General features: G+C 39.5%; 1 protein-coding gene across 5 annotated transcripts in view; it reads right to left on the reverse strand.

Moving 5' to 3' along the window:
* PARD3B (par-3 family cell polarity regulator beta) overlaps positions 1–27,565 on the reverse strand; it is a 987,000-nt gene that overhangs the window by 89,221 nt on the left and 870,214 nt on the right. For all 5 annotated transcript variants that reach the window (XM_072813099.1, XM_072813097.1, XM_072813100.1 and 2 more), the window contains one exon: positions 10,960–11,092. In XM_072813099.1, coding sequence (XP_072669200.1) covers positions 10,960–11,092 — 133 coding nt within the window. The remainder of the gene's footprint in view (positions 1–10,959; positions 11,093–27,565) is intronic.

Consider the following 27,565-nt stretch of genomic DNA (forward strand, 5'->3'; position numbering starts at 1 on the left):
TGTAAGAGCTTCTCATTGGGACAGTCTTCAGATTTCTGATAAATTAAATTATGAATCAATTAAATGGAAATGTTGAATGCTTGAAACAGTTTAAGTTCTTTCCTATTTGCTTATCTTTTTATTCTCCCATGATTGTGTATTTGAGGACTAGATTTTTTTTTTTTTTACTTACACAAACACATCTACATGTCGACAAAAGAGCAGGTTATCTACTTTCTGAAACTGGGAAATTTAAAAATAGTTCTAGAACCACACATAAACCACAAACTGCTAAAATCCCATAGCATTTTTTTTTTTTTTTCCCAATCACCAGTTTAAGTGTCATGCTAAAAGATTTCTTCCAGCCATCATTCACATTAATTGTAAGACCAAGCGTGCCTCCTCTGGAATGTGAGCCTCTGATGCCCTGATAACCACATACACATCCCTGCTGAAGTGCTTGCCTGACAATTTAAACCTGGGAAGTTACTGTAAAGGGAACTGCACGGAAAACAGGAAACGTGGTCCATACTAAATAGATGAAGAAAGGAAAATTAGCTGTTATATATTTATATATATATATATATATATATAAATCACCAAACAGAGCTGCTATTCAGAAACAATCTGGAACTCTGGCAATTAGTGATGATGGGAAAACAAAACTGAAAAATGGAGATTCCTCCATACCGTTTGGGGGTATCCATTATCATAGAGTGAGCCAGAAGGTTCATTCGAGGAAAGCCGTCAGATCGTGACAGGGAACGTCTTTCTCATAAAACACTTCCTACTGTTTCTCTGAAGAAGTCTGAAAACAATGCCTTTATGCACGCGCTCCCCGCCCATATACACATACACGCGTGTCCTTGCGCATGCGCTCCCCGCCCATATACACATACACGCGTGTCCCTGCGCATGCGCTCCCCGCCCATATATACATACACACACCAATGTCCTTGCGCATGCGCTCCCCGCCCATATACACATGCCAATGTCTTTGCGCATGCGCTCACCACCCATTTACATACACACACTGCGCATGCGCTCCCCGCCCATACCACATATATACATATACACGCTCCACACACACGTCACGTTTTCCTTCTCTGTTAAGTGTTGATGCAAATGTTGGGCCTGCTGGACGCTTAGCATAAATTTGCTCCGTATTCAGGGAACGGCTAAAGCAACAAAGGAATCCACGAGAGCAAGAAAATCTATTTCCCTCACGTGTCGCTTTGGCTTTGCTGTCTAGGGAATGAAGCTGCGTCTGGGCGAAGGATGACAGGACGAGCTAAATCATCTGAAGAAAGCTTCATGGAGATAAAACCCAAGAACTCCATTACTTTACAAAAGTCTTATCTTGAAGCTGGGCAAGAAGCTACTTCTCAATTGTTTGGAATAACAATGTTATGCCAGTTCTTCTTAGATCGTTTCCTTGAATAAATGGAACGTTTCCCTGGGTCCGGCTGCAGTCGCCGCTGTCACCTTGCGCACTTTCCCACGGACACGCTGACAGTCAGAACGAGAGTTCAGGCCTCAGAACGAAACGCAGAGAAATGCGTGAATTTCCTAGAAGTGTAAACTCACGGACCCCGACCTGTGTCGTTACAACCGTGCTCCGCAGGGCTCATCCCTCTTGTGGACGATGGCAACTCCAGGACGGCTGTGGTGATGACGGTCATTTTAGGCTTCTCTTTCACTCGTGTGCTTCGTCTGCCAGAGGGGAGGTTCCTGGGAGTTTGCTCCCCCGCCCCCAACACCCCGCTCGCTCCCGCTTAACAAGAACCACGTGAGGTGAAGCCCCGTCCCTCACTCTGGGTCCAGACTTCCCTGAAACTGAAAGAACAAGATGGCCGCCGCAGCGAGCTGATTGGCTACTGACACCGGAAGTGTGCGAGGGGAACGTTCCGGGCTGCCGGATCTGAACACAGACGTGCCTCGTGGGGGTCTATAATCGTCCCCCGGCTTTAGTGATACACGTGTGCTGAGTGCCCCTGAAATGGGGTTCCGCATCCTCCCCTCCAAACGTCTTTGTTTAGGAAAAAAAAAAAAAAAAAAAGAGTACCCAAACTTAATTTCAGGATTTTCGAGCTCTTGCTAAAATGAAACGTATCCAACTGATTTTAAACAGCTTTGAGAAGAGTTTTAGGAAATCTGGAATTCATAGGAGTTTCTGCTATGGTTTTTCCTATATTACATAAAATGGTCATTTCTCCCATTGCAGTAGAAGAAAAGAATGTGATTATTGTAGAAGTTGGAATTTTGGGTTTTAACCATGATCCAACACAAATGGCTGTGGTTTGGGGAAACTTAACCTATTCTAAACTCGACATCCTGAGCTGGAATTAATTGTTCATTAGAAGCAGAAAGAGTTCTTTTTTTTTTTTTCACTCTAATGTAAGTAGAGCATAGGGTTATTTGACATATTATGGAAAAATAATGTGGTTTTGAACTTTCTTTTTCTGCTTCTTGGTATTTAGGGTTGGGTTTAAGCCAGAGATAGGCTAACTTATTTGATTATTGCAGAAAAGAATGATTTCATTTGGACTTTTACAGAGAACTCATACTATTTACTATTGGGTTAAAAATAAGAGTGCTAATTAAAGAGTAGTTCCACAGAGGCACAGTTTGTATGGCCCTTATAAACAAATACTCAGAGTTCCCCTTTGTTTCAAAGGTCTCATGTAAAAAAAGGATCTAAACAGCTGCCACAGCACTGCTCCTTTCCTTCTGTTTCCACCAGAAGTTAGCTCAGGTTAGAATTATCAGCTTTGCTAATGATTGCGTGACTGTGGTGCAGAGACTTAAAACCTCCATTTTCTCATCTGTAAAATAGGACTAAAAATACTTACCTTCTGGATTTGTTGTCTGGAATAATTTATATAAAGTGTTCACACGTATCTGTTAGAGTCAGTGCTACGTAAATGATGTCATTTTTGTTATTAATCAGGCTGTAGCATAATTTATTGAGTAAATAATTTGCATATAATTCTCTTTGTATTCCCCTCTGCCTCCTATTTTAAGTCATTAACTAGACACTGGTATTTCTTTGCTTCAGGGTTTTTGCAGAGCTGAAAGCAGAAGCTTCTTTCTTCTGGTCTTTGGTCTTTGATTTTAGCATAAGCTCATTAAAGAGATTAGGTGTGCCCCCAGGGTCAGGGATGAAAGGAGCGCACTTTTGAAGAAAAAGTTTCTGTGTGGGAGAGAGGGAAATAATTACTGACCTTTTGACCAATGGATTTTGCCAAAAGTGTCTTACAACAGAGGCCTAACAGTCACCACCTGAAGGGACGGTGGGTACCTCAGTGGTAACCAGAGTGTGCATGACCGGAAGGCCTCCTAAATGCTTTGTGTGTTGTATGATGTCCCAGGACTCTGGGATAACTGAAGAGGTTAAGCTCCAATAAGGATTGAGATAGAATGGACTATATGATTTCTGAAAACCTCAGTATGTGCACTGTTTAAACAATCTTCACATTTATTGAACATGTACTGCATGCCAGACACTATTCTAAGTGCTTTACATGTAATAATCATTTAATTGCCACAATATTTATATGAGACCCGTGAGTACCATTATCCTAGTTTTAAAAAAGACTGAGAGGTTAAATAAATAGCCCGAATTTACCCAGTTAGTGAGTGCTATATCCTGGATGTGAATGTAGGCAACCTGACTTCAGAATCCGTGTTCTCATTATACTAAAATGCTTCTCATGCCTGCTATTATTAATAGGTCTAAAATTCAGGACATCTGTAGGTTTAGAAAGCCTGGATGGGAAGACAGTTGTAATTCAGAGTAGCTGTCTTCAGGACAGAATTTTAGTCAGGACGTGCTTCGTCTCGGTTGTAGCAACTAGCCATGGACCACAGCCACAGAGGACAGACCAAGGAACAACAAGCTTTTTGGGGGAGGTGAGAGCCTGTTCAGAGGAGAAATCAGTGCCACTCTCAGGATCAGCTCAATGCCCACAGGAAGCCAGTCAGATTGGGAAATCTGGGGACTAGGCTCCATACATAAAAGAGCTAAAGAAACTTCAGGCTGTGGAATTACACCAAGGCATCAGCCATGGGCCCTTGCCCCTTGAGGTCATAGAGACAGTTCCCAAGGGGAGATTCCATGGCTCCTTCCTCCTACACTTGCCTTACAGTGCCTAATTTTGCACTTCATTAGGGTGAATCAAGTATCTTCTTTAAGAACAGAAGTCTCTTAGAGAATGTTAAGAGTCTTTATGGGTTATGTTATTTGCACCCCTCACCCCCCAAAAGTGTAGCTGAGATGAACTGTCTTGAGTGAAAGGGAACTTTGAGGGAGGTGGGGAATGGGGCAGAGAGAGGACTTTGGGCTCCTGAGCACTCTGGGAGAAAAGGTGGGTCTAAGTGCGTGTAACAATGGGGAAGTCGGGGAGATTAAAGGTCAGGAAACCTGGGGAAACACTCTTAACCACAGATGAGAAGGGGCTAGAGAACATCTCTAATGTGTATCTAGGAAAGAGGGAAGAAAGGAATTTCCTTCTTTTCCCCCTGGCTCAGATGGCCCCATACTCCTGGGCTCCTTGCTTATTGTCTCTGATTAGCACAAGGTTATTGGATTTTAGTGGGCTTTTGCAGACTAGTTTGGGACCCTAACAACCAATCATTTTTTTCCCCCATCGGAAAACCATTCCCAGGGCCAAACTGCCAATTTCTAAATAGTTTCTGAAACACAGTTTATTTCTATGTGGGGGATTGCCTATAAACATGTTGCCTTCTTTCAAAATGATTTACACCATGTTTAAAAGTTAGAAATTCACTCATATGATCCCCTATATAGCTAATATGTCAACACATTCCTATGAAAGCCACATTGAAATGTAAAGGACTAAAACTACCAAACAAAAATGAAAGTCTTTGATTTATTTTGTTTTCTTTTTTCCTCAAATTTTCACTACTTTCTGAAGTCAAGATGAGCAAGTCCCAACTCTATAGCTGATGTTTCACCAACATCAAGTTGATCAAATCTTACACCCTTCCAAAATCCATCTAATTCCTGAACACAATGTGTGTTCATTTCCTCTTTTCTCTGCCTTGGTACCTCTTCCACTCTTCAGTTCAGTTGTTTTGGGAAATCAGGGAAAACAATAATCTGGTGATGGAGAGACACATTGGGAAGGAAGAGCTTATGGAGCTATCAAGGCCTCATCAACTAAGAAGGGTTTGGTTGTCCTATGGTAGGAACTGGATTATGATAGTTACTCGATGCATACATATGATGGCTCTAATTCTTTACCTCATTCTCTCTTTTGAAGATTTTTAGATATATCTTTCCTTTAAAAATTATGATATAATTAACATACAACATTGTATTAGTTTAAGGTATACAACATAATGATTTGATATATTATACAGAATATATTCTTATCACAAAACAACAATTTATGAGGCTATACATAGAGCAAGTCTACCCTATAGTCCTTTCAAAGAATTCTGTTGCCTCGCCCTGGGGCGAGTTCCTAGGTCTGGGGTGAATCAAAATGCCACTTGCCTACCTAAATAAGTAGCCAGAAGTCTGGTTATTTCTCATGAATAACCAACTCAGTGACGCCATCTGGGTTCCTGGGATAGCTTAAAGATCTTGGACCAGTAGACAAAAATAAATCTTCTTCCTCCTTTTACCAATAATGGCAGCAAGTTTAAGATTGATAATAGTCTGTTCTTTCTAATGATAAAGAGGAAAATACATGAAGGGAAAAGGTCTTTTCTTTTTCTTTTCTTAAATATCTAAGATGAGGAAAAGTTTATAAACTGTGCCTGCATTCCATTTTGCTTTCCCCTGTTAATTAGCACCTTGATTTTCCTTTGGGGACTACCTGTTCATCTAGACTCATTCTTGGGGTTTGTGTAGGCCTGATCCTCCTTTATGGTTCCAGGGTGACCTTGTAACCTAGTTCTGGCTCGTAAAAGGACTGTATCTTTCTGGCCATGAGAGTTCAGAAGTGGGCATGTGACCCAGGTTGAGTCAATAAGCCATTTAGCATTGCACTGAACATCAGATCTGAGACCTCCTGGATGTACTGGAAGTAAGACCACTTTCATAAAGGTGTTGGGTTGGAGCTGCCAATGGTTGTCTCGTCACTATAAGAGGGAACTCCCTGGGAATGGTGCCTACAAAGAGAATAGCAATGGAGCTGGATCCAGCTTTGCCTGAAGTTAGATATACCTACGGATTTTAAACCAACAAAATTTCCCTTTTTGCTTAGGACAGTTTGAGTTAGATTTATGTTCTTTGTGATTTAAGAGCCATTGACTAATCTAGAACTTTTTATCAGTGTCCTTAGTTGTTTTTTTTTTTTTTTTTTTCAGATGCCTTTAAGATGCAGAGAGGGAAAATATAGACAAGTCAATTTTGGTATTGGACACTGACAGCAGGAGCTCATTTCTCTTATCCCTCACATTTAGAAAAAAACCTTCTGATAGTTTTTACGCTTATGTGGCTATTACACATTCCATCTTTAATCCCTTTCATAAAATGGTTAGCATGATCTCAGCATCTTGCTCTTTCTTTCCTCTGACTGCAGAATTTACCAGATGTGTTTCTTGTCTAGACAGTTGCCAACCATGTTTCTTCAAGTTGGCTCCTAGGCCATCTTCAAAAATGGGTGAGCAAATCTTTCAGAGTATTTTCATTTATTCACCCAACCATCACCTGAACCAATCCCCTTTGCCAGAAAGATATACTACCACGTATTCTACAGCAGTGGAAATTCTAGTACCTCCTTCCCATCTGTGTCTACAAACTCCTTTCATAGATAAAAGTTCTAATTTAGCGGGAGTGTTAAGAAGAGGAGGAAGTGTATGGTATGTGCCATGCAGCTCTTGAAAAAAGACAAAGGTACTGATATTTTTAGAAAACTCTGGAGCCATCCCGTTTCTGAAATTACTTTACAGGATATTCATGCTGACGTTAAATAAGCAGATAATCTTTATCTGCTAATAAAAAAATACTCTAGCCTGTTGCCAGAGGACTGTGATCATCTTAACAAGTTTTACAGAAAATAACATACCAGGAGATAACAGGTATTATGTTTTCTTTTGGCAAATATTAACACTTCACAGCTAGCATATCTTGCTTACTTAATTGGGCCTATAAAAACTCGCCAGGCCATTTTACTTCCAGCCATTGAAATTCTCTCAACTTGTTCTTTACAGCTTTTCAGAGCCTCCATGGGAAAACAGCTACAGAACAGGCTGGCTGAAAAGATTTTTAAGGTCTCATGTCCATATTTACAAACCTTGCAATCTGTGTGTGTTCATTTATTTTAACACAAATGAAGTGAATAAATCAGAGGCTCCTTTGGGAAAAAGAAATCTGAGAGAAAAGGAACCAAATCTGTCCGCTGAGGCAACTCCTAAATGATCTCTGTAGAGTCCCCACAGCCCTGGCTGCACACCCGGCCTCCAGCAGAATGAACTGCTATTGCTGAGCTCATTTAGAAGCTAATACTTCTCTATACTAGAGACTTTCTCACATATATGTATTATTGTCCTTTCTTCGTTTTGCCTTAGATGTTTGTATTCCTGGCTCGGCTATGAATTCCTCGAAGGTAGAGATAGTTCTGTATTCTTGGATTGGCACCTGGCCTACATTAAGATGGAGCAAATATCTGTTAATATTGGATCAGAGACATAGAGAAAAGAGAGGGAGAAGCAAGTGCTGTGGGAACAAATGAGAACCCAAGAGAGCAGTGGGAAAATCCTTCTGCTCCGAGCCACTGGATAGAGAACTACATATAGGATACCTGGGAAAATCAGAAAGTCCAAGGCAGGCCAAAGAGAGAATTATTAGTCCCATTGACAATAATATATTTTAAAAATGTTCATAGATCCTAATAACTTTTCCAGTGACTGCTTTACTAAGATTGGCTTTAAAGATATCTGTGAGCATACTTCTGTCTGGTCTATTAAAAATAGTTCTTAGGTAACTTATCTTCCTAATTTCCTTCTCAATACTTTAGAAGCTTCCCAGTATTGTGTGACTCCAGGGAATAAAATCAGGCCCAGGAAGTTCTGAGTCCATGAAAGTGGTTTTTGATGATGCTGGTCCATGTGACAATTTTTTTATTAGAGAGGCTGGAACTACTTTGCTGAGATTGGAATCAATGTCCTATTTTTAGAATTGTGGGTTGGAAACCTTGATAACCACATGGAGAAACACCTGGCAGCCCTCCCTTGGGCCCCACCCCTCTCCTCCATGGGCTGGTGATCCAGTTTTTTTTTTTTAAGATTTTATTTATTTATTCATGAGAGACACACAGAGAGAGGCAGATACATAGGCAGAGGGAGAAGCAGGCTCCCTGCAAGGACCCCAATGTGGGACTTGATCCCAGGACACTGGGATCATGCGCTGAGCCAAAGGCAGACGCTCAACCACTGAGCCACCCACGTGTCCCTGGTGATCCAATTTTAACAAGCACCCTCCGTGATGCCGAAGACCAGACTGATTAGGAACTACAATCTCAATAAAAGCTGCCTTGTTAGATCTGGCTGACTGGCAGGTACGATGAAATGTTAACTTTCTAAACTTGCTTTCCTAGATCTATTCCAAAGTAGCAAGACAATGGTGCAATTTCTCAGGCCTGTGCAGACAAAAGATACCAGTGTTTTTCCTTGGTTTGTGGAGAGTGGGGAAAGGACACTGAGATTCTAATCCCTGGTTTGGAGTATCTGAAGCAATCACAGAGAGTCTTTTATGACCGTGCATTTTGTAGGCATCCCTTTGGGAAGCCTTAGTCCCCACTTGTCTGGGAAACATAAAATCAGTCATTTTTGGCAATGCTCAATACATTTGAGCATGGGAAACACAAAAGAGAGATACTTCTTACTCACTACATTGTCTGGTTCCACATTGGCTTGGGATAAAAACAGAATCTTTAAGATAGAGAGGACCTGAAGGTATGGGTGATCTATTTCAGGTTTGGTGAGGGTCAGGGAAAACGTCTCATGAATGTTAAGCATTTTCAGCCTTTTAGTTTGATGTTAGGAGATCACATAAAATAAAGTCAAAACAACCTGGACTGCTTAATCTAAAATTACTTGTCTTATTTTGCTCATAGGAGTTCACAGGGATGTTGAGATGGAGACTTTTCAGTGCCTTGGACACGGTGGTCTGTTTTGGTTATGGTGGAAACAACTTCCCTTTATTTCATTGCTTGTTTATTTGATCGAGGAGACAGAACCTTATGTACACAGTCTGTCATCAGTTCATACATTGATCTCAATTAAGTTTAAAATGGAGTACATTGTTATCTAAATTGTTATTCCATGGAAATCTTTCTCTTGTGTCACTGAGAGTCTAAGTGACCAGTTGCCCCATCGCTATAAATGTCATTCTGTTTAATCCTAACCTAACATAGGTAATAAAACCAACAAAAAGCTATTTGTTACGATCTACAGTTATGAAATGCCTATCTCTGGAAGTGGCCAGAACCATTTGGTTGGAGGCTGCTAATTCTTTCTTTGCATTTCTGATTAAACTCCATCATAGGAGGGAGAATCTACTGAGCCGAGGAGTTTCAGGTACTTTGCAAGACAATGGTGGGTACTGCAGCTGGCCTTCAAACACTAGTATAAAACTGAGAGGGGCTATGCCTGAGATACCGCAGCACCGAAGTGAAAAATGGAAGCAGTCATCTTGGTTGCTGGATTCTCCCAACCCTGACCTCGTGAGCATGAATATGAGTGTGAAAATCAGGAAAGGAAACTTTCCTTTAATAGATTTGTCCTTCAAAATTGCTGGTGTCTTTAGTGGCCACCAGGGATAAAAGAGTTCCTTATGTGCTTCTCAAAACAGCACTAAAAACGACAGTAGAAGGCAGTAGCCATCAAAGAGGATGAGTGAGAGCTGGCATCACTGCAAGGACATCACTATTACCACGGACAGCTCTGGTCCAATAATGTTAGTAACGAGAGCCAGGATTTATTGAACACCGACTCAGTGGCAGGCACCCATTCCTAATATGTGACATGTACTTTAATCCAACTCTAAGTACTCTCTGGTATTTTTGTGGATGCCCAAAAGTTAAGTGTGTTTTGTTCATACAGCCTTGCCTTGAAAAAGACAAGAGATTGAATCATACTATCCTGAAAAAACCCACGAAATCTTTTTAGAGGTCACAATATTCTTTTCTGTTTGCAAATGTTGAAGGATTTGGCAAAGACAACCCTCTAATACAAAAACTGTTCTTATCTCTAAATAAAATTATCTGGGGGATCCCTGGGTGGCTCAGTGGTTTGGCGCCATCCTTTGGCTCAGGGCACGATCCTGGAGTCCCAGGATCGAGTCCTGCGTTGGGCTCGCGGCATGGAGCCTGCTTCTCCCTCTGCCTGTGTCTCTGCTTCTCTCTCTCTCTGTCTCTCTCTCTCTCTGTCTCTCTCTCTCTCTCTCTGTGTGTCTATCATGAATAAATAAATAAATCTCTAAAAATAAATAAATAAATAAAATTATCTTAGTGTACTGGTAAGATCGGCAAAATGGGAATTATTCAGGTGCAATATATAAACAACTGATATCTCTGAAGATAGCCATTCTGAAATTTACTTCTAATATCCTTTTCCAAAGGAGAGATAGCTTATGTTGCATGGTCTTTTAATGCTTGCCCAGATTCTGAAACCCAAGTGATGGGAGGCAAGGATTAAGGCTCAGTAGATTCTTTGTCCTCTTTAAAATATCGACCATCTGCTCCACCCTAACACGTTGGTATACAAGTCCAACAGAGAGTAAATATGAAAGCAATTAAAATAAACTACTGTGCATTAGTGTGGTTTGATTTATGTAAACAACTTCTGTGGGACAAGATGGCTGTGGTTTGGGTAATGTTCATATCTGTAAAACTCAAGTAACCTAAATATAACTTAGTATGTATAGAACATTCTTGGCCATGTTCTTCTGCTAGAAACTATCTCAGTAGAGATGAATTCAATGATGAGAATGAGGCATGGGCTTACCCAGTGGAGGTCATAATCTAGTCTTGCTCTTCCCTCATCGTCTTCATATAAGGTGAATCCTTCCCTCCGGGCCTGATAATATTCTTTTCGTAACTTCTGGATGCGGTCAGTGCTTCCATTTGTAGGACGGCCACTGCAAGACATAATCAGACAAAAACAGTCACACAGTGTACATCATCCTGGAAAGTTAATTTTTGATCTTATTAAAGGAGCTGACATCCAAATTTGGAACATTCAATAATGTAATTCAAATATGCTAGGAAAACTGTAAAATCAGTAGTAAAAGTGAACAAAAAATGGTCTTTATGTAAATACATTTAGCTCTAAGGGTCAAAACATCTGACTTGAGATTAATAAATGCCTTTTGAGTGAAAAGGTAAGGTAAGGTCCTGACCTTTAGAGCAATTAAAAGAGCCGTCACTTTTTTCTTATAATCATATCCACAGAATTTGGTTAAATTTTAATGTAGTTATTTCATTTTCTCAAATAAGAAGTTGCCAATTTGAGACCAGTTGTTTGACCTGAAGATTGGATGTGACACAGAGTTGGCAGGTGCCAGTCTTCATTTCAATGACACTGATGAATTTTTGTTGTGGGGAGTAGCATACACATCAGCATGTGGGCACACAGGGCATAGGAAAAACAAAGAAGGTGGAAGCCACATCAAGAAGTAAGAAGAAATATAAAAAAACTGGTGATAGTAGAATATGCCATCTTTGTTACTTGTCCAAGATTCTCCTCTCTTTACTTTAGTCACTTCTTTCTCACAGGAATCACATTTTGTCCAGTGATTCATCCATGCAACCCCAAACTGGTCAGCCAATGGCCCCTTTTAGCTTGGATTTGTCATGATTGTTTCAACAGAACCAACATCATGTGATACAATTCAGGGCCAGGAAGTAAGAGGAGAACATTAGGCACATTCCGACAATTGTTCAGCTTCTCTGGTTCATCTGAGGCATAACTGAATGTCCTATCATGTCCTATCATGCCAGATCTTATGTTAAGATCTGGGAAGGTGAAAACAAACAGTTTATAATCCTTGTCCACAAATAGCACATGGTCTGGGAGGGAGAGAACTGAAGAGGATACAGAAGACTACAACCCATGTGCTTGCTACAACAGCAGTCTAAAAAGGGATGGTAGGAGAGAGAGAGACTGCTTAAACTGACAGGGGAGAGCAGGGCCATGGAAGAAGAGCAGGGAAAGCTCCACAGAGAAGGTGACACCTTAGAGTCTTGAAGGATATATAGGTGCTCAACAGCTGGACAAGTGAGATGAGGAAATTTCAGGAAGAGAGAAGGGAAATATGAAGGACAGAAATGAGAAAGCATCTTGCTTTGGGGGAATGCAAACAAATCAATTTGGGCAAGCAATGATCCTCAATTTCTTTTGTCCTGGCTCACCCACATCTCAGGAAATATATGCTCCCTTCCCTTTCTCATTTAGGGAGCTAGTTAGGATAAAAATGAGTGCTGGGACTTCAGGGATATTTTGAAATTAATCTAATAAATGACAGAAGTATATCACTTGCAAATATTGGTACTCGAACTCAATTTTTAGCAACTTGTTAATCATAAGGACACTTGTGTTTGATGGGTAGATGAGAATCACTGCTCTAGTATACAGGGTATATGGGAAGGGGCAGCAAAGAGGGACAGGTGAAGCTGAGAAGAGGAATAAAGGGACCCACTGTAAAGAGCTGTGCATGCCAGAAGATCCCCAAGAATGACAACTGAGTTTAAAATTTAAATGAGATTTCACGTTAAAGGAGATATCTGAAAGCAACAGAAAGAAGTCATCTAGTCTTTTGTGAAAAAGTTTTGAAACTAGACTTTTAACTAAAAAGAAAATGACTGAACATCTTTTGGAGGAAAAACATTCTTCCCAAACTAGATTATAAGTTAATTGTTGATGTCTTACAACAGCTTTACAAAGTTAGCACAGGGTTCTGGGCTCCCTATGCATTCTACAGACACTCAGTAGCCGATGCCTTTTATTAAGAAAAGATAAACCCTTAGGGATCACATATCTTTCTTTTTCTTCAATATGTATTTAAAAACTCTCAAGATTCGGATGCCTGGATGGCTCAGTGGTTGGTTGCCTGCCTTTGACTCAGGTCGTGATCCCAGGATTCAGGATCGAGTCCTGCATCACGCTCCCTGTGAGGAGCCTGCTTCTGCCCTGCCTGTGTCTCTGCCTCTCTCTCCGTGTGTGTCTCTCATGAATAAACAAATAAATCCTTAAAAAAAAAAAAAAACCTCTCAAGATAGTTGTTTCTTTACTATGCTTTTCTTAAAGAAAAGTCTTTCAAACAAAACAGCAGAATGAGACCTATAAATGCAAAGAACATTATGATGGTTGCCGGAGGAGAGGGAGTGGAGGGATGGGCAAAAAAGGAGATAAAGGCTTCCAGTTATGGAATGAGTAAGTCATGGGGATGGAAGGCACAGCCCAAGGAATATAGTCAATGGTACCGTGACAGCACTGAATGGTGATAGATGGGGTCTACCCTTGTGGGGAGCACAGCACAACATAGTTGTTGAATCACTATGCTGTGCACCTGAAACTCCTGTAATATTGTATGTCAATTATTCTCAAATAAAAAAAAAACTTGAAGTTTTTGAGCATTTGATAACAGTAAGATAACAGTAAGAAAAAAATTGGAAGGTCCAATTTGCTTTTCTGAACCCTGGGAGCACAGCTCTATGTGGACTGGCTTCCCTTCCTCTTGAGGACTGTGAGCTAACTATGGTGCCTGTATGCAATGCATAGGCTTCTGCTGATGACGTGAATGTGTGAGCCAGGCTCAAACTCACCAGATAAGTTCAATCAACTCAGTGCAAACATTGCATACATAATCTATTAGTTTACCCAAAGAAACTGAAGCACTGAATTCAAGCAGAATGAAGTCATCAGTAATAAAAAAACAAAACAAAACAAAAAAACAACCAACAAAAAACCTGATAAGGCACTGTTTTAAAACTCCCCATAATTTTCCTACATTTGTGGTGGAAAAAAAAAATCATACTCAGACTATAAACTATTCTTCCATATGCCTATAAATACATAAATTTAAAAATATGGGTTTGATCAGATTTTAGTTCTCAAATAGAAGGAATTGGGTAAGAATACAAAATCAGCTGTTTAGGATTCAGAAAATCCCCTATGGCTGACAGGAACATGACTATTTACCCAGAAAAGAAATCTGGCCTCAGAGAAAAAAAAACCAGAAAAAAGTCTAGAAAGTCATGGACCATCTAAGTGCAAAACATGCTGTATCTTCTCCCTTGTGCGAATATTTTAAAGAAACTATGAGACATGGTGCAAATGTTTCATAATGACTGCATTTCACCCTTGTCTCTTTTTTTCTCTCCAGTCTCATTCTGCCCTTAGTAACTGTATCAGGCTTTTCCCCCTTAATTATATTAAGTGTTTAATATAATAAAATCAGGAAGAGCAAATTCCGATTTCATTTTTCAGCTCTTCTCTGAAGATAATACACATTTACCATCAAGTCAATAAAAATGATAGGCATAGCTACCGTGACCGAAGCAGTTAATTGATCCCATTTTGTGTTGAAGATATAGAAATTTGAAGAGACATAAAAACACCTTAGTCATAACAGCAGCAATAATTATAATAGCTATTATTTATGGAACACTAATATACCAAATACATTGATACAGGCTGTTACTCCCTCCACTTTCTGCCCAGAGCAGACCTAAATAATCAATTACAGCATTCTTTCCTGATGAGCCTAGACATGGCCTTAGAATCCTTCTCAACCCAGAACTTCAGAAAGCTATTACCAATCTACCGAAAGATTCTTGAGAAGCTTCAGAAGTTCCATCAGATTAGGATGTCACTCAAATAGCCTTGGGAACTATATAAAATCAGTCAAGGTAGCAATAATCCCATCTTTAAATTCCTACTTTGAAAACTAAGCTTTCTGTATTATTTGTTCACTGGATGAAGTAAAGGTTGGCCATTCTGACAAAAAAAGTTCCTAGTCCACCTGTATTCATATGTAGATGATCAGTGCCACTCTTACGCTTTCAATGTGCTGAAATTTTATGTATAATTAAATCAAACAGTATAACCAAACAGATTTATATAGTAGTGACTTTGTGTAAATGATACTGCTTATGCCTTTAAAGGCAGAGGTAGTTAAATAGGCTCTTCTTATTACACTTCAGAGCTGGACAGAGTTTAAAGTTGTAAAGGAGTTCAGAAACCAGGTCCTTTCATTCATAGTAATATATTCCCATATGCAGTAAACCTATAGTAATACATTTCCATATGCAATAAACATCACAGTAAGGCATTATCTGCTCCTTTGAAATCTAACCTTATTCTTCTTACTCTTCACATTCTCCTCATTTACAGTGACCTTAATTGAAGTGCATTTTAAAAGTGAGTGTTCATTTGTGTCTGCCAAGGTCTCCTCCCATTACTGCTGCAGGCTGGAGAAAAGAAACTAACACATATTAAGCTCCTATGATGCCCTAAGCATAGTATTTATGCTTTACATACTTCGCCTGCTTTAATCCTCAATCAAATTTGTGAGGATGACATAGATAGTGACATTTTGCAGATGCCGGCATTGAAGCTCAAACAAATAGCACGACTGGTAGATGGTGGACCGGGAGTTGTGTGACTTCAGGACTAGTGTGATTTCTACTATAACATGTTGCCTGCAAGAAAGGCATTAAAATGCAGCCGGCATTTTGTAGCAGAAGTTCACAGGCATTTCAAGGCAGAGGGAATTTAGCAGAGCACGTTTATAGCCATACCTTTTGATATTCTTTTATTTGCACAGAACTTTGCAATAAAAATAGAAATCGAAGTCACTAAAGTAGTAGAAATACATGCAATGAAGTCTGTATTCATTAAAGCATGATGTTGGAACAATTGCAGACTGAGATTTCTGGGTAATTAATATTACATCTCTAACAGGCTTATGTGGGAAAGTGATATAAAAATGAATGGGGTGCAAAAGGGAATCAAAAGACAGAGATCCCACATGAAAGTGAAACTCTGGATCAAGACCAGGACTGAGAGGCAGCCAGGGCTGCTCCTGGTAAAATTCACCACTCACTGCATAAGAAGGAGTCGATCCCTAGCAATGAACCATTGCTGGACTTGTGAATTAATCTGCAATGAATCTGTGTGTATACTCAAGCGGGCATGCATGTAAATACATGCACCCTCTGAGTCAATTGTATATAACTAATTCCAAAGAGCTGTGTCATTTTCAGATAGCCTCGAGATATATGGCTCTCCATTTTAAAGAAGAGGTGTTTGACTCCAGTGAGTACAGCCCTCATTTGTAGGTACCAGCCTGGGGTCCAGAATGGGTGATGTGGTTAAGAAACAGTCCTTAGAGAATGGAACCTATAACACCCACCTGGATCTTATAAACCTTACAAACTCACTGAAAAAAACTATTTAAATTAGATGAATGCATGTGAACAATAATCAGTAGACTAGGGAGTGTTTTTGAGTTTGGGGTTTGATAGAGTCTTTAATTTTTTATAGTTACTGTAAAAATGTTATTTTGATGCTTATCCATCAAAAGTTTAATTCTATAATAACGATGTTAATCTTTCTGTATTTACAAAGGGGTAGAATTTTAAAAGCTTTCTGAAAAAGGATTAGCCTCCTAAAAGATATGGTGCAAAGGGAAACACCTCTGTACCCTTTAAGAATGCCAAGATGCTGTTCTTTTCTCCCATGGGAAGGGGTGCTGGTTTTGTCTTTTTGCATTTAAGGACCAAAAAATCATCACAGTTTTCAAGTACCATATTCTTAGTACCATAGTTCTGCCTTAGAAAACAGGGCATATATATACATATTTTTTCAAAGTGTGAACAGAGCCCCCAAAGTACCTGAGATTCTGTGGCATTTACACTCTTGATGACATAAATATAATAAAACCCTACTATCTATATGCAATATTATTTTACTTGAAGTCCTAAACTAGGTTCTAGAAAAGAATATTCCCTTAGAGACAGATAGTCATAGATACAACTGTTAACTTATTTTCTGTTGATGATAAAGATTTCTGTCAAATGAAACAGTTGAGAGATTCTTATAAATGCACTCAGGATCATTAATTCAAAAGCATTTTGAAGATTTATGGAAACTATAGTCCAACAGCACTTATACTAATATCCTACAGATTAAATATTCTACAAATTAAATATTCTACAGTGAAAATACACGTAGATAGCAGGCCCATATATACTAAAAGAGATTTAATAATAAATAGTGGCTTTTAATGGGGCTTAATTCTGTAGAATTCTTCAAGTGATATTTTAGTTCTGAACAGTTCTGAAAATTATCCTGTGTAACTATTCAGTGAAAATTATGATTAGATAAATTCCCTATTTTCTCCCTGCTCCCAATTTCTTTTAACGGATACCTATTTTTTTCAAAGGTACATTGACAAGTAAGGTTCTGCAGTTTAGCCCAGTGAAATCTGGGGGATCCATATTTGACTACCTATAAACAACATTTGGAATTCTTTCTAATTTCTTTCCAAATTTACCATCGCTCTGTATGACGGTTGCCCTCATTTACAATTATTTTTGCAGAAGAATTTCCCGCCCAAAAACAAGAAAATGCCTTTCCTCATACAGACATTTAATTTCTATCAGATTTAAGTCATCTTGTTAAGTAAATAATTACTCTAAATTACCCTCTGCTTACCACAACTGCCTAAAAATTCCTGTTAAGAGTAATGAGTTTAGAGAAAGGGTAAATAATATTAAAGACAAAATACAATTTTCACATCTAAAATCTCCTCTTTAGGGCAGCCCGGGTGGCTCAGCAGTTTAGCGCTGCCTTCAGCCCAGGGCTTGATCCTGGAGACCCGGGATCGAGTCCCACACTGGGCTCCCTGCATGGAGCCTGCTTCTCCCTCTGCCTGTGTTTCTGCCTCTCTCTGTGTGTCTCTCATGAATAAATAAATAAAATCTTTAAAAAAAATAAAAATAAAATCTCCTCTTTATTTTGAGGCCTACTTTTGTTAATTATCTCTGACATACTATTTAATAGACAAAGAATCAACACTTAGACATCTTAAGAGACATTAGATATCATATAGAAAACTGGTGGAAGAATTTGGGAAAAAAATGTGCTTTATGCTAATATATAACTTTGAAAAGTATATATTTGTATACATTTCTGAAAGCTCAAAAAAATGACTGTTTATGTCAGGATCCTGTGGAGAGGCTGAAACACTGGTCCAGGGAGGTTGATAAGCAAGTAAGGTCATGAAGAAGAAGACAAAACCACACACAATGATGTATTAGGTCAGCCTGTAATCCTGAACGTGGTCCTTGCCCTAGCCATCCTCATGCTGCCTGTGGCATTTGACCTAGATGCAACAATCTGACAATGTGACTTGGCCTACCTGGGCTCCTGATTTTACCATGGCAACCTGAGTCTGACCTTTTGTCTTTCTCAACATGTTTTCTGTTTTCAGCATCTGTTCCCTTTAAGATCCTCGTCTTGGTATTTCCATCCCTAGCTTGGTGGAACTGGCCCTCTGACTCCTAGAGCTTGAAGATTTGTCCTGGAAATCTTAACCCTGGACTGGACCTTGACCCCAATGAATCAAACCTTAGTGGAAATAAAGGCCCCTTTCCCTTGGCACTTTTGATTGCATAATGGTAAGCATTTCCACTCACACCATGAACCACAGCTACCATTTACTGTTGAAAGTAATCTCATTGATGCATGAAGGACAACTTTCTCCCCTGTGATTGATTGTTGTGACTGAGAATCTCACCAGATCAATGTCATCTCCTTTTCTGATAAAAGGCATTGCTCTACCTTTGCTCTTTATCACTTGAGACAATGTGAGGCCCCTCTCTAATCAGAACATTCTGCTTCTCTATCTCCATTTCTAGCAAAGGTGGAAATTTCTTAGGAGTGACACTGTTATTCACGATTCAACAACACACAGGTTATTATTCACAGCTTCAACTCGTCATTATAAGCCTGTAACAGATAATTGCATTATTCTGATACTGTACAATGACCTTCTGGCTGTGTTCAAATTTCAGAAGCCAGTTTTGCCATTGGCCATAAAATATCCATTTGAGTTATTCATATTTTGAATAGTATTCTAATATATTTCCATTGCAGTACAGGGTTTCTGAGCCTTAAGTGGTTGACACTGTGACTACTGGACACACTCAAAGTTATGTATAAGCATATGGTATGCATTGTCTTGAAATATTTTGCCAATTTTATTAACAATACAAAGTATATGCAGGATCACAGAAGGAATTTATCAAGTATTTCATATGGTAATTTTGTTTCTTAAGAAAGATTTTAAAATGTGGTTGAAAAGTTCACACTGGAGGGCAGGAAAGTAGCCCCTCATTTCTACTCTACATCTTTGCAAAACAAACATGCATAGATGCAAAGAAAAATAGATTTGGACCAGTCTGGAACTGTGAATCCACTACATCTTCTGTTAAAGATGATAAATAAACCATTTTCTATATTATAACTCTTGTAGGTTATAGCTGTTCTTACATGGCTGAGGGATAGTGACACTGCACCATTTAACTGTATTTCACTGATGCACAAAACCTTTAAGTTTAGACAAAAATGAAGGCCTGGGGGCAAACAACAATTTAAATAGTGATCGTGTTCCCATTGGCCCTTCTACATAATGAACATGTGATTCTGGACATGAACTGAGTTGGTTTCCCTCAGCTGGTGTCAGTTCCTAAGTGTCTCTGACTTAGGAACTTTTTTTTTTTTTTTTCCATTTAGGAACTCCTAAATGTCTGCTTCACTTTGTGCTCAAGATAATTCCAGCATTTTAAGATAAGCACTACTGATACAACATGGCCCCTTATATGCAAGCCAAACACTTCATCTGGTGTTCAACCAAAGGAATAGCTATCTGATGCAGTAATAAAAAACAAAACAAAACTGTGTTGGATGGGTATAGTGGAAGATTACAGGTAGGATCCAATATAGCACTCTCCAAAAGTGTTTTTCAAGGTTAATTCTGACTATATACAACTTTGGTCTCTTGTAATGGCTCCAGAAACCAACCTTGAGACATGATTGCACATTAAACATTTTAAGTTTTCTCTCTCTCTTTTTTAAGATTTTATTTATTTATTCATGAGAGATTCATTCTCTCCCTCAGAGAGAGAGGCAGAGACACAGGCAGAGGGAGAAGGCGGCTCCCTGCAGGGAGCCTGATGTGGGACTGAATCCCAGAACCCCAGGATCATGACCTGAGCCAAAGGCAGATGCTCAACCACTGAGCCACCCAGGTGTCCGAACATTATAAGTTTTCTTGAACAGTGTTATGGTCCTCCCCCAAATTAGTAAGACATTGATAAAAAGGTAAATGGAAGAATCCTATAAAACTTGTATTATTTTAACTCTCAATCACATTCTTGAGTTGAACAAAAATGACAAATAGAAATAAGCTTTTATTGCTTATACAGTAGTTGAGCAAATTAATGATAGTACACATACGCACGCGGATACGCACACACACACACACAAACACACACTTTCCCAAAGAAATTCTCACCAACAATTGTAGGACTTGCAAGATAAAATCATTATATTCTAGGCTTAAGTCAAACACAGCCTGAGTTTTAGGAATACATATCTGACATTTAGATGTGGATTAAACTTTCAGGGTCAATTCTGGGAAAAATGAGCCTTTGTGGGCTGCGGACCAGAAAACCTTGGGACTTCCATAGGCCCCTCTGAAATATGTTCCTCCTCAGAGGAAACAACATAGAAGGTCTGTCTTCTCCCAGGGGATCATGGAATGCCATCAAAGGCCACTGATTCCCGAGAGCTGGACACCTAGGTCTTTCCTTTCAGACAATAAGGAAATAAAGCCTAATCAACTATAGAATTTTAGAGATTTAGTGCATGAATGGTGTTTTTTTTTTTTTTTTTTTTTTTTTTAAATTTAGAGGATAATATCAGTCAGGAAAGGCTATTGTATGCTGTGGTAACCAGATGTCAGTAGATTAAAACAGCAATTATTTACTCACATTTTTCCTCTTCTAATATAAGATGTTGATAAAATAATTAAAGTAACATAGGGAAATAAAGTATTTAAAAGGACCCAAGTTTTGACATTGAAAGAAGCTAAAGATTATGATTAGCAGCTCATACTAAATATCAGGAGACAGAACCTTCTAAATGCATGTGGTATATGTAAGGTAGTCCTTCCCCTTCGTACCCAGTAAAGGGATATATAATAAATTGTCCAAACAGCCACCATGAACACATGGGTCACATAGGGATGTGACTGTGGGACAGGTCTTCATTATCACATATATGCTGCTAAATCATACGAGCTCATAAACATAAAATTTGATATGCAGTATTCTGATATGATTAGCATAAAAGCAATTAAGTCCAGGAACTTATTAAGAACATGTTTTAATATTACCTTAATTCCTTTCGTTCCTTTTACACCTATATTTGCGAAGGCTGAGCTCTTCTGCAATTTTAAATAGGGTTAAAATAATTACCCAATCCAAACAGATTCTCAGCTTCAAAGAGCCACATGAAAAGTTACCATATACTTAGGTCCCAAAGGGTGTCAGATCCAAGAATATCCCACAGCTCTCATTTACCTGGATGTAAAATGAGCTCTGGTGACCCTGTAACCTCATGCTGACCTCCTGACATGAGGGATTTATGGGATAGAGACAACTTACATTATCATCTCCTACGGACAGTTTTAGTTGTTTTTAAAAGATGTTTAGATTCTTATAAATCCTTTTTAGGAACATAGTGACTTTCTTTTCAGAATGGAATTGAAAGTAGTAAGTTGGTATCAAACTTAGATCATCAACTACCTTTATAAAAGTTTTCCGATAACCCCCTGAATGTTTTCAGATGTAATACATTTATTTAAGCTTGCATTTATTTATTCTTAAATATTGCTGTGTCCCTGGCCCTGATGATGTAATGGTGATTAAGACCCAGACCCGACCCTCAGGGATTTCATAGTCTTGTGGGGGGAGATGGAGATATAAGTAAATAATTGCAGTGCAATGTGGCAATTATTCTGAGGAAGTATCATGAAGGATAATGAAGTTCTGCAGTAGCTCAGAGGAATGGTGATTAGCTCTGCTTAGGGAGGCCAGGAAAGGCCTCAAGGAGAAAAGGAGAGCAAGGATAAGGAAAGGATGACTGGACATGCCTGTGGAAGGCATACCAGGTGTCAAGGGATGGTAACATGAAAGGGCACATGGTCAGGTACAGTAGAAGTGTGGAAGTAGGTGGAGAAATTCTAGGAAACGTTGCTGGTAGGACTGGAATAGCTCCATATGCCAATCTTTCCAGAAGGGATGATGATGGGGAATCACTGGAGGATTTCAAATAGGGTAGGGCATCATCATCAGAATTACTCTTTCTATCAGGAGGACCCTGGGAGAACCTTACTTTCTCTGACCTCACACGTCATAACTACGAAAGGAACCAGTTGAGCTCTGTGGGTATTTCTTGTACTTAAATTCAATCACTTTTGGGGTATGTATAGAGTTCAAGTTACATGGTTGGCCAAATCGTTGGCAAAAGTCATCTTCTATTTCTATTTCTCCAGTTGTTGGGTACTGTGCCTGGAGGACCACTTTAGCTCAAGGCAATGGGACACTGAGACTTTCCTTCAACTTGAAAACTGAACATTCCAAAACCAGAGCTCTTGTTTAACCAGGAACATTAACTGGTGATGAAGCATGACGCATTGTTAATATAGTGATAAATTTCCCATTAGGAACAGGGCACTGGCTGCCAAATCAGGGGGCAAAAAGTCAAAAAAACAAAACAAAGCCAATGAAACCAACCCATTATGGGTTGACAAAGACTTTTATTTTCACTGGCACTTTAAGGGAAAGTAGTCACAGAATCTTAATTAATAAATAGCCATTCCTCCATTCAGGCGAGGTAATGGTAGTGCCTGAGTATCTGCCATGGAGCAATTTGTAGCTGTCTTCTTGATCTGAAAAGTGAATGAGTCGTCGACTATCAAAGAAGAGGGGAAATTAGGCACTATGCTGCTGACAATTGAACTCTATAAATAACCCACAGTGAAAATGAATAAAAAACATGCCTTCCCCCAGCTTTCAGTAGCCTCTCGAAAGAGTGACAGTTGCTAGTTTTTTCAATAAACATGATGTCAATTATGCCTTTTATCCATCATGGCAAAGTCACGTGTGGGGAATAATTGAGTATCTTTTTTTTTCCCCCGGCACTTCATATAACAATGCTTTTCTGTTTTATTTATACCATACTGAGGCAAAGCAGCTGTCTAATCTGTAACCTATACGTTGCATCAACCCTCTCCCTTCTTATTTCTTCCCTAGTTCCAAAAGCTTTACTAGCAACCGAATTTTTGTCAGCTCTCAATTATCTGCAGAAATAGGAGGTTCGGAAGGACATGAAAAATAGGCACTACGGATGACTTTGAAAACTCTCATTTAAACCAACAACTTTAGTTTCTTTCCCAGTGAGTGTTTTCCCAGAGCTGTAAACAATCCCCCAATTAATTGACTTAAGTTGCACATTCTTTTCCATGCCCGGCCCCTCATCTGGTTAAGGTACTAATGAGCAGAAAAAAGGCCAAAAGGCAGGCAGGACTTAGAAAAACAGAAGTGCTATGAAGACTCAAATGGGGAAAACAGAATTTGGATGGTTGAGAGTTAACGACCCAGGAAACATTCCCCTAAAGGATTTACTGTGTTCTGAAGGAAATGTAACTTTTCAGATTAAAAAGTAACAGGTATTGGTTTTCTAAGTGGATAAACTGAAAGCAAAATGGGATGTGGGCACAGTTAGAGAGTTAATGAGTGTTCACATATAGGGCTAAAAGAAGCTTGTGGGTGACTGTTTATTTTTCCTGCATTATGCTATTTGTCCTGAACTTTATTACTATTCATTCCCCTAACAGCTATTTTTTTCTCCCTATTTGTAGATGTATCAAGTATAGTCATTCAGATGTCATCAATTCATCATTTGTTAAAGGAACAAATGGAAGGAAAACTGAAGAACATGTTGAATGGCATTGCATTATTCTGTACATTCCCCATTAAGATGAAAGAAGGAGGTATCACATTTTCTTTGAGATAGTTCCTACTCAACAACAAAATCATCTTTTATCCAAGTGTAAACAAGCCGACTATCTAGAAGCCTTTTTCCCCCTCCCAAGTTCTACATAAAATATAAGCCAGAAGGCTTAAATTGAATCACTCTATTATTTCTTTATTTATTACTTACCTTGACATTTTTTTACCTGAATGCTGCTATATATCTAAGAGAGCTTCTAAATTTATAAACTACAAAAAGAAGAGGAATTATTTCCTCTTCTTCAAAGAAGCTTTTTAATACTATATCCAAAATATCTGGGGAATTGGGGGGAGAAAAAGGAGAGCGGGGAGGGGGAGGGGCCAAAGAAAAGAGCTAATGGTCAAAATGCATCCTTATAATAAAATGAGCTTCTTAATGGATGCTCACTACAGGAATAACATTAATTCAGTATTAGGACTTTCACTGGAAAAATATGAATGTAATTTATCTTTTTAACTGTCAGCTGCATTTCTAAAGCTCCGAAGTCTGTAGCTTCCAGGGGCCTTTTGTCTTTCTGCCATGGCAGGAATATCTTGGACAGCTGTAAGAGCTTTCTAAGCCATCTTTCTCAAAATCCATTAGCTAATTCAAGGAACCTAATTAGAGCTGCCATTTTGATGGAGCATACTGAATGCTTAGTACAAACTAGTAACACCATCAATGTTTATTAGAAATCACAAAACCCAAAGTGCTCCATTCCCTATGAATATTAATGGGAATAGAGCAAACAAAATATTTATTAAAACATATGCTTAATACCATCACGGTTTACAGACAGATATGGAAAGAGACAGAGAGAGAGAGAGGGAGAGAGAGAGCGGCGTGCACACTTGAATTTGAAGGCATGTGCCCATGAACACACAATAAACCAAGATTTATATTTAAGCAGCATGTAATCATTATTTGTATGCCCCTCCCACTTATGTCCCTTGGTTTTGCACCCTGGAATTCAGCAGCTCACAGCTGGGAAGACAGATGTAAGTCCAGAGAAGTCTGAAGAAGGGGGTGGAGGGAACCTCTTTTTTTTTTTTTTTTTTTTTTTAAACAGCTGCTGAGTGCCACAAATTCTTGTCAGTGGGGAAATAAGCCTTGCTACTCTATAAAATCAGCAGCATGGTGACATCAGGACTTTCTACCCTCATCTAAATGAGGATATCGCCAAACTAATGCAGCTGGCTGTTATCCCCTGTATCCACCCTGGGAGAAACTCTCCCAGGGTATGGCTCTGAAGTAAGTGGTGCCTGAAGCTTGATGTAATCCTGCTGTTACACAGATTGGGCCCCCATTGCTCGTGTCAGCACAGGTATAGACACACTCCTACAGATGCCCAGAAGACTCTATTCCTCATTCTCTTCTCTCAGTAGCAATGAAAACGTTTGCAATAGTTACTGTCTGGTAGTCCCTATTACCCTTTCAAGCTGTTGCTTTCTCTCTCTCTCTCTTTCTCTCTTTTCATTAAACTTTGGAAAAGAATGGTCTGTTGTCCCCTTTTGTCAACTCCATCCTCCTCTTTGGGTTGATGACAACCTGGTGTGCACTTTCGCCACTGCCAAAACTGCTCTCTGGAAGCTCCACAAAACCCTAACCTCTCAGCAGGACTGGATGTCAGGCAGCAAGTCTCTCTTGGTTTCCTTCTTGTTTCTTCAATCTCACTGTTTCCTTCAATGTCTCTCTAAACACCAACCTTCTCAAAGATTCTCTAACTGCTTCTTACTCATATTTTTGCCCTGATACTATTTATTCGTTGGGCTTTGATTGCGGTATTCCTTCTCATGTTCACTCATTTACCAATCTATCCATTCCACAGATGGTCACTGGAGTGCCTCAGTTGGGACAAGCCCTCAGTACAGCCTTCCTACGGGAAGATATGCATCTCTAGCTGTGATACTTGGAGCATGCTCAGTATACTTGGAAAGACCATGCTCAGTCCTTGCTTCACAGTTGCACCTAAAATGTACCAACATCTTACACTCCACTTCTCCAGAAACAGTCTCTTCACTCCCCCTCTCAAATCCACTTTCCCTTCTGTCATCCTGGCTTTTAAGTTCCTTCTTCATATGCATCAAGGCTTGAAACAGTGATTAGCAATTCAGAGGACAGGCTACCTTGATGGAAGTTACATAACTTCTCTATCTGTGAAATGGGAATAAAGATAGTAGGACCTTAGAGGAATTACATTCAAAGTAATCAGAATGATGCCTGGCAGGTGAGAAGGACTCAGTAGATAAGCCTCTATTAGTATCAATATTTCTTATATTATTGGTAGCTTCTTTTCTCTCAACATTCACTTGGTTGTAATCAGTTGTCTCTAGTAATATGTCCTCCACCCCTTACATTCCTTCTTATAAGCCTAGTTCATATACTCATTGTTTGGAACATGATACCAGCTTGGCAACTGGTCTCTCGGCAGGGACTCTGTTCTAATCAGCTGCCAGGTCAGCCCTCCCAAGGCACAGCTCTCCTCACGTCATTCTCTTGCTTTCAGAACCTCTCTGCTCTTTTCCCATTGCCTATATCTCCACGCCAGCTTTCCTCTCCTCTGGTCCCACTTGCAGCCTGGTCTTTAGGGAAACTTTTATTCTTCCCTAAACTCACCCTCAGCTTTCACCCATACCCCCTCCTCCCTGCCTTTGTCTACAGTACTTTTTCTACCTGCAATTATCTCTCTTTCCTCTTAAAACAATATAATTAAGATGATATCAGACTTGAAAAACATCCATTGCCTTGTCATTATGTGCAGATTCAGTCTCAAACCATTCCCCACGGTCCATGCGGTCGCTCTTCACTGAACTGGACCCTGCCTCCCTCTGTGCCTCGGCTGTCACTGCTTATTCTCTTTTGTGCTCAGTAGCTTCCTTCTTACTTCCCTCATCCCTTGGACAGCCCAAGCTTGTCACAACTCTAGGAGTAATTGGTGTTGCTTCTGCCGGAAACACTCTGCCTCAAGTATTTCAGGAGACACTCTCCCTTGCCAGGGGAGCCTTCTCTGGCTACCTAATCTGGAGACCCTTCAAGTCACACCCTACCCAGTCAGTTGTTTTTTTCATTTGTAGTGCTGATCACTCTCTGAATGGATCTTCATTATTTATTTGTTCCTTTATCTCTGTCTGCCTACCTCTAGAAGAATATAAAGTGTAAGAGTGACCTGTTCACAGGTGTTTTTCCTGTGTCAGTGCATGGCACAGTAACTAAAGGAATGAATCTCTACCTGGGAAATCCTTCAAGATTCTTACATTCACTCAGCAAATATTTGCTGAGCACCTCCTATTCACTAACAGTGCTTCTAGACCCTGGGAATATAGCAGGTGGTAGGGGGAAGAGTACAAGATGCACACATAACCTCATGGCCTTACATTTAGTAGGTGAAACAGTAAAAAAAAAAAAAAAAACAAAAAACAAAAGAAAAAAAAACCAAAAAACAAAACAAAACAAAAAAAACCATGGGAAAAGATATGAAACAGTGGTA

The sequence above is a fragment of the Canis lupus genome, chromosome 36, assembly GCF_048164855.1.
Source record: "Canis lupus baileyi chromosome 36, mCanLup2.hap1, whole genome shotgun sequence".
Lineage (NCBI taxonomy): Eukaryota > Metazoa > Chordata > Mammalia > Carnivora > Canidae > Canis > Canis lupus.